This window comes from Rousettus aegyptiacus, unplaced genomic scaffold (genome assembly GCF_014176215.1).
Source record: "Rousettus aegyptiacus isolate mRouAeg1 unplaced genomic scaffold, mRouAeg1.p scaffold_m13_p_12, whole genome shotgun sequence".
NCBI classification, from domain to species: domain Eukaryota; kingdom Metazoa; phylum Chordata; class Mammalia; order Chiroptera; family Pteropodidae; genus Rousettus; species Rousettus aegyptiacus.
In genome coordinates, this window is record NW_023416287.1 from 77,495,872 (window position 1) to 77,510,117 (window position 14,246).

A 14,246-nucleotide genomic window follows, 5' to 3' on the forward strand; every position below is an offset into this window, starting at 1 on the left:
GTGACTCTGCTTTCCCGTGATGAGCTCACAGGAAGGAATCTTCCAGTTCAGGGAAGGTACAGGGGCCTGTGGGCTCTGAGCAACGGATGCTAAAGCAAGTCAGGGGGAAATAAAAGATGCTGGCTCTGCCTTGAGAAGCTTCGCCCCTGGCTGGGATTTCTGTCCTTTAGAACACAGCACAGACTAAGCAAGCCCCAGAGGGGGCCTCGCCTTAGTTAGGCGCTGAAGTCACAACTGTCCTGATTTACATTTTGAAAGTGGCCAAGATCTTCTGCAATGCCAGCTTTCCTTCCTTAAGAAAGAGAATGAGAAGTTTCCCCCTGGACCCCGCAAAGGTCGAATGCAGCAGTCATCTCACATCAGAAGGATTCGAACGCTTGCGTGCACACACCCCCTCGCACACTTGTGATCCAGAAGTCGGACCCCCAGGCTTGAGCCTGGGCAGGTGCAGCCTCTGCAGTCCGTGCTGTTCCCGAGTAGGACCCACACTTCACACGCAGGGACCCAAAGTGCCCTGTCTCCCCAGCTTTGTGCCGACACGAGCATGGCGTTCCAGTGAGGCCGCCGGCATTGCTTTCTGTGCTATTTCAGAATTGTGGCGAGGCCCGGGTAGGCTTTGTTCTCCCTGGCTGGTTACATAATTTTCAAGAGAGAAGGCAGAGCAAAGACTCAACAGAAAGCTCACAGAGTTTGCTTGTTGGGGAGGAGGCAACTCCCCCCCACGCCACTCGCCAGGGCCTGATGTTCTCTCTGCTCAGTTTCTTCCAGCGCTCAGTACTTCTCCTCTTGCCCCCTCAGGGCGAGAGCAAAACAGCAGGGCTCCCTTCCTGTTTCTCACTGGGCAGCAGCCCCACCGGCATGTTCTAGAGGAAACCCTATGAGGAAAATGAGTGGGTAGCATCGCTGACTGCCTCGCAGGGACGTCGAAATGTTTGCACATCCCAGGGGAGGATGCTCACTGGGGCCTGGCCTGGGGGCCCCGTGTCTGGCATAAAGGCCTGGTTTAAACCCATCACGAGTCACATAGGCCCTGCCCCAGACATATTTATTTTAAATTAAGCAGCGCGTTTGGCTTGGGTTGGCTGCTGTCCTCCGGTTGGTGTGTGAAAGGTTACCCAGGATCTCGCCCGGGAAAGGCGCTGGGCGTGAGGGCACGGGGTGCAGGGAGGGCAGCCCGAGCACACAGGACCAACCATCTGCCCGCACACCTGGGTTTCCGCAAAGAGAAAGGGCTTCCTGGCACAGGCGAGCTGTTTCACGGGAACTCCCAGCCAGCTGGCCTCCTGCGCGGAGGGAGTGGCGCTTCGTTTCACCTGCTGAAAGACCAGGAAGAGTTCTTTCTCCTAATTCCTGGGAGCTCTACTGCTGCCTGGAGGGTAAAGCCAGCTGAGTGTCAGTGCTAAAAGTCAGATAACACAATGATACCAGCCCCAGGACCTGCAGGTTCTTCCGGTCACTGCTCTTTTGGGGACTGTGTGGCATCCTCGCTGACTTCCCCCCACTCTAGGAGATTCAAAAGCTTTCCTTTCTAGACCCCAGGGACATGTTCTAAACTTCTCTTCCCATCCGGGTCTTACTTTGTCATAAGCGAAATCTCACCGCTAACGTGTAGCCACTCCTGTGTCCCCTGGAATGTGTTTGTGCCCCTACTGTATGCCAGACACTGGGCTAGGCCCTGGGGCTACATCAGTGAGAAGAAGAGAGGTCAGGTGCCTCCTGAGGTTCTGGCTGGCTCTGGAATCTGATGGGATCTAAGCCAGGTAAGACCCAGGACCCTGGCCTGAGGACTTTTCAAGGTCTCAGGCCACGTTTGCCTCTTTGCTGTCTTCGGAGCATTAAGAACTCCAAGCCTCTCCTCTCCATTAGTTATCTACTGCCGTGTGACAAACAACCCCCAACTCAGCATCTTAAACAGCATTTATCGTCACATAGTTTCTGTGGGTCAGGATTCTGGCCATGGCTTAGCCAGGTGCCTGTGACATCTCTTGTGAGACCTCAGTTGGGCTGTACCAGGCCCGTAGTCTTCTATAGTCTTTGGGGAAGATCTGCTTCCAGTGTCACTCACGTGGTGGCCGGGGTCTCCCCAGAGGGCCGCCTCATGACATGGCCACTGAATTCCCCAAGAATGATCACCCAAGATGAAAGCCACAGTCTTTTAATGAGCCAATCTCAGACGTGACATCCCATTACTTCTGCCATATTCTGTTTCTGAGAAGTGAGTCAATAAGTTCGGCACACTCTCGAGGGGGGAATCATTGGTGGCCAGCTTAGGAGCTGCCTTCCGCATCCTCTGCAACCTTCTCTGATTGGCCAAGTCCTAACTCCTGCTCTGCTTGCAGTGGGAATCATGCCGTTAGCTCCTGAACGCTCTCGCTTCTGTAACTGTCATGGTTGTGGTTCTTCTTCCCCTTTAGGGATACAAGCCCCTTGGGGTCAGGAGCCATGTGTTCTACATCTCTTCATTTCGCACTTAGACCACACACATGCACCAAGCTAGTTACTGTCATTAGAGAATTCAGCCTCCAGTCGAAACAAAAAAAAGACACAGTAAAAATGTCTTAACAATTGGGCTTGACGATCTCACTTGGCAAGAAAGCTGGAGGTAGGCATTTCAAGGCTTGGCTCAGCTATGCGACAAGGCCCCAGGCTCATCTGCCAGCTCCAAAGTGCTGGCTTTTGTCCCCAAGCTTGTCATCATGTGGTCTCGAGGTGGCCGCTGCAGCTCCAACACCACTTCCTTCCACAACTGCATTCGAAGAAAGGGAAGAAGGCCGACCCCCTCCCCACCCAACCCCGCCCAGTGGACTTCCCTTTAAGGCTCGTTGTCCAGAAGTAGATCAGATGACCACCCCCAAACCAACCGCTGTCAAAGGGGAATTGACTTACCACAATAGGCTTAGACTCCTGGCCTTCAGCAGGGATAGGTGTGGGAGGTACCATCGGCCTCTAGGATTTTGGAAATGTGTGAGGCTGTCACAGCAACCAGGAAGTGCTGTTGGCACTCGGTGAGTCGGGATTTTGACAGTGGTGCACCGTACAGCTTTATAAAACAAATAGCTCTTCTTCTCAGATGCCAATACTGTCTCTGCTGGAAACTGCTGGTTTAGATCAGTGGTTCTCACCCAAGTATGATGTTGTGCCTCCTCTACTGGAGATAGTTTTCAACGTTTAGAGAAATTTTGGTTGTCACAACTAGGGGGTGCTTCTGGCATCTAGTGGGCAAAGGCCAGGGAGTCTGCTAAACATTCGATAGTGCAGAGAACAGCCCTGCAGCTAAGAATGATTTGGTTCAAAATGTTAGTTGTGCTGAAGTTGAAAAGCCCTGGTTGAGACCTGCCGTGAGTCATCCTGGAGTCGGGCTCGGCCCCCCGATGGCTGACCCAGGCCTGGTTTCTGTTAGTTTGGAGGAAGTTAGGGATGGTTCCTGGGTCGGTGGCCAGTGTCGCTCTAGGATCTCTGTGGGTTCGCCAGCTAGGCAGGTGCTTAGCCCAGCTCACCTCTAGGGTGGCCAGTTCCTGCAGCCACAGATGGACTCTGGTGTACCTGACGGTCAAGTTAGAGAAGAGACCAACAACTAGTTGGATAGCAGGGCTATGGCTGTTTGAACTTGGTGGATTTTTTTCCTCAACTCTTAATTTCATTTCGAAGTTCTATTTCTCAGTTTCTCTTTCCACGAAGTGGGCTTATTAACTGTGGCCTCTGCAGTGTGGCCTAACACAGACTGGAAGGTGGCCGCCTCTGACTTTAATTTGAAAAGGACCATAACGTGCCCACGTAGGGTCAGATCACACGTTACGGTGATGAAAATCGTGGGCTTTGGAGTCACGCAGACTTGAGTTTACATCCCAGATTCACCACCAGCCAGTGGTGTGATTTGGGGCAAGTCACTTCCTCCTAAAGTTTTCACGAGAAAATGATGACATTTTCATCGGGTTCTTCTGAGACCCAACTGAAACAGGCAGGCAAAGCCCTGGCCCGCAGCAAACCTTCCATTCATTAATGCACTCACCCCGTCTTCATCATGTTGCTTTGCCACCTCTCCAGAAAGCCCTTTAAAGTGCAACTGGGATTTAAGGTGAGAGATACCAACGGTTTCATGGAATCACAGAAGTAGAAGGTAGCTTGTGGAAAGCAGAGAGCTGGGCCCGGAGTGCATGAAACCTACAGGTGAGCTTAACGAAGCCTGGGGTGGGGTCCCAAGCTCAGGGAACCTCCCCGGGTAGGGGGGGCAGGCCTCGGATAGTGCAATAGGAGGGCTGAGCCCAGGAGGAGGAAACAGTGCGGCAAGAACTGGAAAGGGGCCTGAGTTACGTGCAATACTTCAGTTCCTCCTCGGGAACAAGCGAGAGGATGTTCCTACACAATCTAGAGTAGGGGCTGGCAAACTACAGCCCCCTAGCCAAATCCAGCCCCCCACCTATGTTTGCAAATAAAGTTTTATGAAATGCAACAATGCCCTTCGTTTGAATGTTCTCTATGGCTGCTCTTAGGCTTCAAAGGCAGGGTTGAGTGGTTGCAGCAGAGACTGTATATCATGCAAAGCTGAAGATATGTCTTCTCCAGCCCTCCATAGAAACAAGTTTGCCAGTCTCCGATGTAGAGGACTTCATTCACAATGACTACAGTGACTAGGGTCACGACCTTAGAATCAGACAGATGTGACCATGCTATGAATGGTGGCACCTGGCACTGTGCAGTGCACAGCCTGTTCCACTGTAAACATTAGCCCTGCCTGGGCAGGATTTTCTACGAGGCTTTGGGTGCTCAGGAGAGGGAGGGCAATGGTGTCCCTGAAATGCCAGCACCTCATCAGGGGCCGTAGTTCCTACTGAAAGTCAACAGCACGAGGTTTGAGAGGATCTGAGCAGGCAGAGGAGGTGAGTCTAAATTTAGACTTTCCTAAGCTGCTTTGTAAACCAAAGCCCCGGGAATCCCAGAGAAGGATGCTTGGCGCATGTCATCTCATCTCTGCTGCGCCTGCACGCGTTAAAAGGTTGGATGTGTGAGCGGATCATTCATTGGCCTCCAATGCGATATTACTGGGGACTCAGTAAGGAATCAGTGGAGAGATGGAGCTTCCCTGTTAGGAGTCCTGGGGTGGGTATTTCCACTCCTGTGTTTTATTACGGCATTCACCATAGAATCACGGGAGCCTGAGATTCTCACGTGAGAGTTACGTGCATTCATCTTACTGGGTGTCATTCGAGCAAAGCTGAACCGATGGCCTTTCCTTCTCTCAAGGTGAATGCCAATTCCCTGGTTTGAAGTCACACTTTATGATTCAGAGCAGCTCTGAGCCCCAGCTGCACCTGGAGAATGATCACCTTTCGCCCTGAGAAGCTGCAGCACTCCCCAGAGCTGCCATGCTCACTCCTCTGCCCAGGTGGGCACATCCAGAGGCCAGGTCTTCCCCTCTCCAGGGCTGCGGGGCCTCTAGGTATATCACATAACAAACAAACCGCTAATTCAAGACTTCCTTGGCAATAGGTGTTTTGTAATCAGTCCACCTGTGGAGAAAGACAAAGGGTTAACAGAATTATAGAGAGAAACTTAGAAAACAAAGATTGAGAAGAGATGAATGACAGTAAACTCAAATGAGAACAGAGAAACTGTCAGCCGAGAGCTGCCTGCTTCGTGGTGAAATTCTAGGAGAGGCAGCACCTAAGCAGAAGGTGATACTGAGAGGGTCGGAGTTCAGATGTGTTGGTTTGTCTGAGTGGCTGAGGCTCGTGAGAAGAACGCTGTCGAACAAGTTGCATTGGAGAAGCAAGCACAGGAAGGGGAGGCCGCCTGTCTAGGAAGTGTGGGCATTACACTTATGGAGACACACCTGAAGTTCCTCGGGTAATTCCAACCTACACTTATTTTCTAAGCGCTTCTTTGTGCCCTGGACTTACGCGTAAAGTCTAGTTGGGAGAAGGACATGTATAAAAAGTTAAACAACAGCCCTGATTGGTGCATGGCCAGTGTCCAATACAGAATGCACACAAATGCTGAGGGAGTTTAGAAAGGGGAGAAATGTCACTGAGGCCTGGGATGGATACATCGGAGGGGAAGCGAGACTTCGTCTGGATTCTGAGTGGCGGACAGGATTTCAACACGCGGGGAGGAAGCAGGAGAACATTTCAGGAACTGGGAAGGTACAAGCAAAGAAACAAGGCAGGACGTGAGAAGAACGTATTTAGAGGCCCAAGAGGAAGGTGGAGTGGTTGGAATAAAACCTTCACAAAGTGATTTGGTACCTGCCCACCAAAGCGGACAGTGTGCTGGGAAGACTACTCAGGCAGACAGACAAACAGACACACACACACACGCACACACACACTCATTCACACTCACTCACTCACAGGGGAGACAGTCCCTCCCGTCTGTGAGAGGAAAGGGAAAGTTTTAAAAATAAATAAAGCACCTCTTAATTATTCTCAGATTACCTGCATTGCAGCTGAGCTCAAACAGATCTTGCTTTTAGCTTACTGATGACGTCATCTCTCTGCTTAGGTACTCATCCCCATCTCTGTTTACAACCCTGTGAGGACTGGGAAGGGAAGAAGGCTTAAGTCTCTCCTCAAAAAGCAAAATATGGAACGGCCTCTGTTTGCCGTGCCCTTGGGAACCAGACCAGGCCTATGGGCAGAAAGGGAAAGAAGCTCCAGTTTGGTTTCTGCTATGTGACTTGGGTGGCAGGAGTCATAGGAGGGAAGGAGTCGGGCCCTGGGGTGGCTCTTTCGTTCGTTCCCCTGAATTAGGTCCAGGAGTGGGTGGTCCCAGCACTGTCTCTGTAACTGGCTAGGACTCCTCAAACAGAGTGAAGGGTATTCGCTTACCATCTCATCAAATGTTTATGGACCCTGTTTATGCTAGAAGTACTGAGCCGGTGTTCTCTGAGCCTCAGTACCCTCCTGTGCAGAGTGAGAACTTGGGCTAGAATCACTGCCTCTCAGTGGAGGTGCTGGCATTTGGAGGTGAGTGTCGGTTATTCACTGAGGGAGATGCTCAGCAGGATGAGTAGCAAATCTGGCCTTGGCCATTAAAGGCCAGCAGTGACCCTTCCTCAAATGAGCCAAGGAGGGCAGGACCATTCCCAGCTAAGGACCCTAAACTTGTTTGTTACAATTGCTTCCCAGTCTGAGATTCTGCTAGACCCAATAAGAACATGCAGAGTAGAGTTGCTGAAGATTTTACGAAACTCCAGAATAGTAGGTGCCTGTTACTCAAGTGTAATAAAATTTTCAACAACAACAATAGTAGGTAACATCTGTTGAGCAGTTACTATGTTACAGGTCCTTGGCAGATTTCTTTCATTAGAAGTTTTTAGAAGGGATCTGATTATTTACTATTTTGGATCATCTGCGTCCCCAAATTTGCCTTTATAATTTCAGAGCGCTGACTATTATTATTTTGCTTCAAGTTGAATAGAGTTGGTTTTTTGTTTTGTTTTGTTTTGTTTGCAGAGTTGTACAGAGTTCAAATATGAAAGTACTCCTACAGGGACCCTACTGTCTGGGGAAAATTAAGAAGCACCCCTGGTTAGATTCATTTCTTTGTGCCGGATGGACTTAGTAGACTTATAAAACCTGCCACTTTCTTAGAAGCTTTATTACCACTTTTACTTAAGAGGTCTGAATTTACATTGCAAGTTTTACAGGTTTTTCTCCCCGTTTATGTCCTGTGCTTGTAATTGGAGTCAGCAGCCGCCAGGGGGCAGTCAGGATTGGCTTTGACTCATTGCTTTGACGAGCTAAGGGTCCATCATCAGAGTTAAGTTCACCATGCCAGTCCTAGTATCATGCTAAGAAGTCTGTGCCCTGGTTTGCTGGGCAGAGTCCTTTTATTAGGGTGGCAATATAATCTCTTTGTAATTTAGTATGCCACCTACGCAGAAAGCAAGAGATACATTGTAATTAAATCTCAGCTCATGGCAAATTCTCTATTAAAATATTCAAAGATATTTGCAAAAGAAGGAAGAAAAGGGGTCCCAGTGGAAAAACAAGATGATCGATCCTTTATTTTGTCTGCAACTAGTTACATTTTAGCCTCACCCTTTCCAGCTAGTGCTGATGTGTATATTTGGAGAGCGTAGAGAATAAATTTCGCAAAGGTCAGAGCTGATCATTCCCACCCACAATTTGTGCATAGTAACCTTCGGGGAGCAAGCATTTACATAAAAGGCACACCATTTGTTGATCTTATCAAATCAATCCATCTTCTCTCTCTTCCAGGGGAGCGCTGCACACAGCAGGAGGGGTGGCTGGGCAGTGCAAAGCCTGGAATCCCCTGAGCAAGCAGTGTTTCAGCTGGCTGGACAGATCAAATAACACTTGCGCTGGTTAACAAAAGACGCACAAGTGGGAAGGTGTTGGAAGCCGGAGTGTGGAAATTTACCCGTTATTTTTTTTGACAGGGAAGGAGACTCTATCCGAAAGATGCCGCATTCCTGCAGCCTCTCCGAGTCCAGCAGAATACAGTCTTGGTCCAGGTGGTGTGGATAAGGAGGTGACAAAGGATGCTGTCCCCATCTGAAGCCTCCAGAGGATCCTGGCCTGGCAGCTGAGCTTTCCTCGGATTCGGGACTTCAGGGGTAACTTGGTAGAACTCAGGAAAGGTGTTCGGGTTTCTCCAGCTTTCTGCACCGATGCTCACCAGGCTGGTTTGGTTTGCAGAATCTAAGGTGAGCTGGTAGAAAGGGGAGCTGACAGAGGTAGAAAGAAGCCCCTAGAAGCCTTCAGATTCCGTTGTTGGGAATCCTTTCTGCTCGGGACACAGAGAGCGGCTACCAAGCTGCCAGAGACTGTGATACGACTGAGCTTTGGACCTCGTCAGTAAAGGAACACAGTTCATCATCAGCTTCACATTTCATCCAGAAGGAACCTCTTTTAACAAAGGATTTAAAGGGGAAAGTTTCTACATCTTCATTTTGTGGTCCATTATGATAGAAAACTTCATGCTCGTGTAGATAATGGGACTGGCTTTTCTTTCCAAGATGCTATATTTGAAAGTAGCATGAGCCATTCTCAGGGTGGAGAAGGGCTTGGGATACGCAGGAGTTGGTGGACAGCCCTCCCAGTGCAGGTCAGGAAAACAGTGTGAGCCTCCAACTTCTGCAGCTCAGCAAGCATGGACATGTGCCACTCTTGTCTCCAGAGAGCTGGTGGCAGTGACATCACCACGAGAAAAAGCATCCCTCAGCTTTGGGACTTGACAGAATGAGGTGTGCTGGGGAAGCCGTTAGCTGGGACTTGGCCTTTCCTCACCGCCCCTTTGCCGCACGGGCAGCCCCTGACCACCACTAAGCCAACAATGGCCGAAAAGGGTGACTGCATGGCCAGCATCTATGGGTATGACCTCGGCGGGCGCTTTATTGACTTCCAACCCTTGGGCTTCGGTGTCAATGGGCTGGTGCTGTCAGCCATGGACAGTAGAGCCTGCCGGAAGGTGGCCGTGAAGAAGATCGCCCTGAGCGATGCCCACAGCATGAAGCATGCGCTCCGGGAAATCAAGATCATCCGGCGCCTGGACCACGACAACATCGTGAAGGTGTATGAGGTGCTGGGGCCCAAGGGCGCCGACCTGCAGGGTGAGCTGTTCAAGTTCAGCGTGGCCTACATTGTCCAAGAGTACATGGAGACCGACCTGGCCCGCCTGCTGGAGCAGGGCACGCTGACGGAGGAGCATGCGAAGCTGTTTATGTACCAGCTGCTCCGTGGGCTCAAGTACATCCACTCTGCCAATGTGCTGCACAGGGACCTGAAGCCCGCCAACATCTTCATCAGCACGGAGGACCTTGTGCTCAAGATTGGGGACTTCGGGTTAGCAAGGATCGTTGATCAGCATTATTCGCACAAGGTACGCCTGCCGGAATGGCTGATCGGGGTGGCCCGTGGAATTCTCAAGAATGCTCATGCTGTTCCCAAGTGTATCCTAGCTCCATGGGAGGCATGGGACTGGAGTCAGTGTCTGGGGGAGCTGGAGGGTGCAGGAGAGATCGCTGGTTTGAAAAGTTGTCATGGAGAGTGTCTGGTTCTGTCTTGGCTCTGCTACAGTGCCATGACCAGTAACCCCGGGCCGTATAAGAAGGACTTGGGCTAGATGATCTCTAAGATTTCTTCCAGCTCTAAACTCTATGGCTTTAAAATTGTGCTGTTGGTGAGTTTGCCTCTAGCATTCTCTCACCCCTATTGTCTCCTCTCATCACAGCTGACCCACCCTGCGCATCATTCTGTCAGTGGACAAGGCACAAACAGTTAATCTGATCAACTAGTCTTCAGTGTCCGTTATCCGGTGAATGCCTCAGGTCTCTCAGATCCCATGGTGCCCTGGCCCCTCAGTGCTATACTAAAGCTATGAGTGTCAGGATGGTACAATTGAGACCCCGTGTGGGGGTGGCTAAATGCTCCACCATCTGCAGAGATCAGAGCTGACCCGGCCACACTGGTGGAGATACTAACACTCGTTCTCAAGGCCCTAGACCTCTTCTTACCTAATCCATTCCTCCTTTTCTGGGCTGGGAGACCTCTGAAATTCTATTCCCACCACCTCCCACCCCCCAGTTCCTGCCACATTAGGGGAGCCTCTGAGCACCTCGGCTTGAGCGCATATCACCACGCGCCCCTCACCAGAGCTGGGGGCTGAGTGTCATTTCCAACCTCCTGTCAAAACCTTCGTGCAATGAATTTTAGAATAAAAACATTCCCTAGGTGCACCAGGAGCTGTTATCAGCCAAGGGGCTTGGGCGCGTGATGAAAGTGGAGGGTAGCTCTGACCTTGAACATGTTTCCTTTGCCTATTTTCTGGCATCCAAAGTCATAGATGCACAGAAAGGCACTGACCTGTCGGGCACAGCTGCAGCGGGAGGGTTTCTAGGGGACAGGGGAGGCAATGCTCCCCGTTCCTGCCTCACTGGCTGGAACTTGGACTCTGGCCCAGATTTCAGTGCCCAGATCAGCCCAGCTGGCTCTATCTAGCTCCTTGGTGCCACCTTAACCACGAGCTTGCCCTCTGCCCCGCCTCCTGCAGCCAGTCCATCTGTCAAAACTGACAACTGAGTATGTAGACAGGGATGTCCATGGTAAAAATGAATAAATAAATAAATAGAAACGTCCTCCTGTCTTCCTAATGCCCTGTGATATTTCTACCATCTCTTTCTTCTAAGGAGCAATGACTCCAAACAGTTGAACCAAAGGTTTTAACTCAAATTAATTCTTATTTGGTACACTTCTTTCTGGGATGCACAAAACCACCTGAATTGGAATAAACCAGTACATGGGAAACAATGAGAAGATCCCCCCTGGCGATAGGGTCTGAGTAAGTGAAGCATTACAGAGGCAGCGCTCAGAACAGCATGGAGTCGGCCTTCGGGAAAGTGAAGGAAGGTAGTTTATTGGGGTACGATTGGCCGTAGGAATATGATAATTTCTAGGAGGTGCACAGTGTGAGGAAGCGACGCTGAGGAGGCAGAGGTCTGGGCTCCCCTCCGGTGGTGCTGGCTTGGGACTCGAACGCTTCCTTCTGGGAGCCTTAGTTTACCCATCCTTGACAGAGATGAAATAGGTGCCCTGACTGCACCATTGGCTTGTGGTTATGAATCAAAAAGTGGAGCGTGAGTGTCAAGCCTCTTGGAAGTAGGAGGGACCCCGTCTGTCCATTTCGTGAGTGTTGACTGAGCGCACACCGGCTGCAAGCCCAGTGCTGGGAGCCGGGGAGGACACCCAGGTCCCTGTTCTTCAGGGCAGGAAGCCACTTCTCCAGTTGGGACTTACAGTTTCCTGATGCAGAGGAATTTAGATGCTTCGACGTACTCTTCTGGGGCTCTCTTCAATAAAAGTAGCTGTTGGAGGTTTAAAAAAATCATCAGAGCCCAGCAGGTGTTCATGTCAGCCCTGCGTTTGGCAAGCTCCACCCACCCCGCCCGCTTCCTCCCTCATACACCTGCTTTACGCTTCCTCCCCTTTTCTCCCCAAGGGATGGCAAAGGGCTTTATATTTGGTGCTTTGATTTATCCGATGTGCATTTAAATCAGTTCTCATTTAATCCTCATAATGCTGTCAGGCGCTTAGGGCAAATGGTTCATTTTGAAACAGAGAGAACTGGCTTTTTCAAGATTATTTATCTGACGGTGGCAGAAAAGGTACTAGACCTTGGACCTTCTTACGTCTTGATGGATGGTCTTTCTATACGCCATCTCCTTCACGAAGGCGTCCTGGGTCCCCAGGTGGAATTATTCTTTCCTTCCTCTGAATTTCCAGGTTGCTTTTTCCCCATCCCATAACCTGGATCTTCTTGCACTGACCATTCTCTGCTCTTTCTTACAAGTATTTGTGTCTGAGTCCTTTGTGCTCTCCTAGGCCAAGAGCCCCTTGGTTCCTTGAGGGCCAATTCCTGTTCATCTCAATTTTCCCAGGGGAGTCTAATCACTGTGCCAGAGACATGGCCCAGTTGATTTTGTTGGCTGTCAGTCATTTACCAGCACATCGCAGATAGGAAGCTAGTTGAGTTCATTGGTTCCATGTGATTAGGAGGTTTGAATCTCAGAAAGAGAGCAAGCACATAATTCTTCCAGCCAATGGACTGGTTGGGGTCAGACATGTACATCTATTCTTCTTGGTAGGAGTGGAGGATGGTGTCTACACGGAACTGCTCTAAACCCCTCCTAAAGTTTTGTGGATCCTACACTCGCCTTGAAGAGATTGTGCTCACCTGGGCTGCCGCTGACAGCTTTGTGTAAATTACATAAAAAGGTACCCAGTGTTTTCAGGCTGATTCAGCTCAGTGCCAGGGACGGGCTTTGTGATCCAGCTGAGGGCTGGACCCACCGCTTGGCCAGGCACAACCCACCCAGCAGTCGGCAGCAGCTGGGTTCTCACTCCTCATAGGTGGGCAGTAAGTTTCCTCCACTTCCACATCCCGTCATCTAGCACGGGGTGGGGCCTGGCTCAGGGTAGGTGCCCACTGTGTGTGTTTGGTGAAGAAAGTGCCAAAGGAAATGGCCTACTCTTCTCTGATGAGCAGCTGGCAGCACTGGGGCTCCCGTCATAGTCAGGGAGCACCCTTGGGCACCCCCGGCAGTCTCGGTCTTTGTGAGCTCCAAAGAGCAACCAGAGCCCCCAGGAGCACCTCGCTGTCAGGGAAATAGCCATGGGTGGCAGTGGAGGTGCTCAGATGGCTCGCTCTCAGCAGAGGTGGCGTGGGGAGTACTTGCCTCTCTCCGTGTCATAATGACTCACCTCACTAATTGCATGACCTCAGGCACGTCTTTTCCTTACGCTGTTTATTCCTAGAATACGAGATCTATAGGAAGACCTCACCATCATCTTATTTACTCCCTTTATTTTACACATGATAAAACCAAGGCCTAAGAAGAAAAACAAACAAACAAACAAAAAGACCCACTCAAGGTCACAGGATGAATGGCTGAGCCAGAAGTAAAGCATCCGTATTCCATCTCCATGTCCACTGTTTTTTCTGAGCCTCTCTTCTCAGTTGTCTTGTCTGCCAAATGCGGTCATCATTCCCATTCTGCTTATTCCATAGGATTCTTGTTAGAGTCACATGACAGTGGGGACGTCAAAGTGCTTTCAGATGTAAGCACAATCACTAACAGAACTATCTGCCCAGTAAATGCCATGGTGATACCAGGCAGACACCCGGATGTCAGCGTCCCCTCCACTGAAATATGGAACCAACTCCTGCCATGATGACCGAAGTCACGAGGCCCTCCCCGAAGGGCGGCTTCCCAGCCCGTGGTCCTGTTAGGCCTTCTTGGCAGGCCTGCTAATGAGTTCCATGTCGTTTGTATTGAGAAGAGGCAGATGAAGGGTCAGATGAAGCATGTTTTCCTTTTAATTTATCCTATTAGAAAGTAGGTGATCTCAAAAGAGAAAAAAAAAAAAGTTGTTGAAGACTTCACTGAGTCCTGTGTAAATTCTAAGAGATGCCAGGAGCTCCCGGGAATCTGCAGAGGGCCGAGCAGCGTGTGGACAGCCTGATTAGCTGTATGAACACTCCCCTCTGGGAAGGGCCCACCCATGGCCAGGGAAAGGAGCTGCCTTTCATCCTCGCTGGGGCCGCCGGGAGGTTGCCAGCAGACTTGCCTTTCCCGGGGGCAGCAGGCAGAAAATACCTGGAAAAGAAAGCGTGAGTAGGAAGCTTATCAGAATTTGGTCAACGAAAGAAAGGCTTTTGTGTTTAGGTGGGTCATACCAGAAAGTCTGTTTTCTGCTAAGCTGGTCTTCCTTTGAGTCCTGACCCTT

The 14,246-nt window shown here is 50.4% G+C and overlaps 1 protein-coding gene across 2 annotated transcripts in view; it reads left to right on the plus strand.

Annotated features, from left to right (window-relative positions):
• The window catches only part of MAPK4 (mitogen-activated protein kinase 4), a 130,648-nt gene that overhangs the window by 75,557 nt on the left and 40,845 nt on the right, over nucleotides 1–14,246 (plus strand). For both annotated transcript variants that reach the window (XM_036230047.1, XM_016148769.2), the window contains exon 2: nucleotides 8,402–9,843. In XM_036230047.1, the coding sequence (XP_036085940.1) occupies nucleotides 9,298–9,843 (546 nt within the window). In that variant the 5' untranslated portion in view covers nucleotides 8,402–9,297. The remainder of the gene's footprint in view (nucleotides 1–8,401; nucleotides 9,844–14,246) is intronic.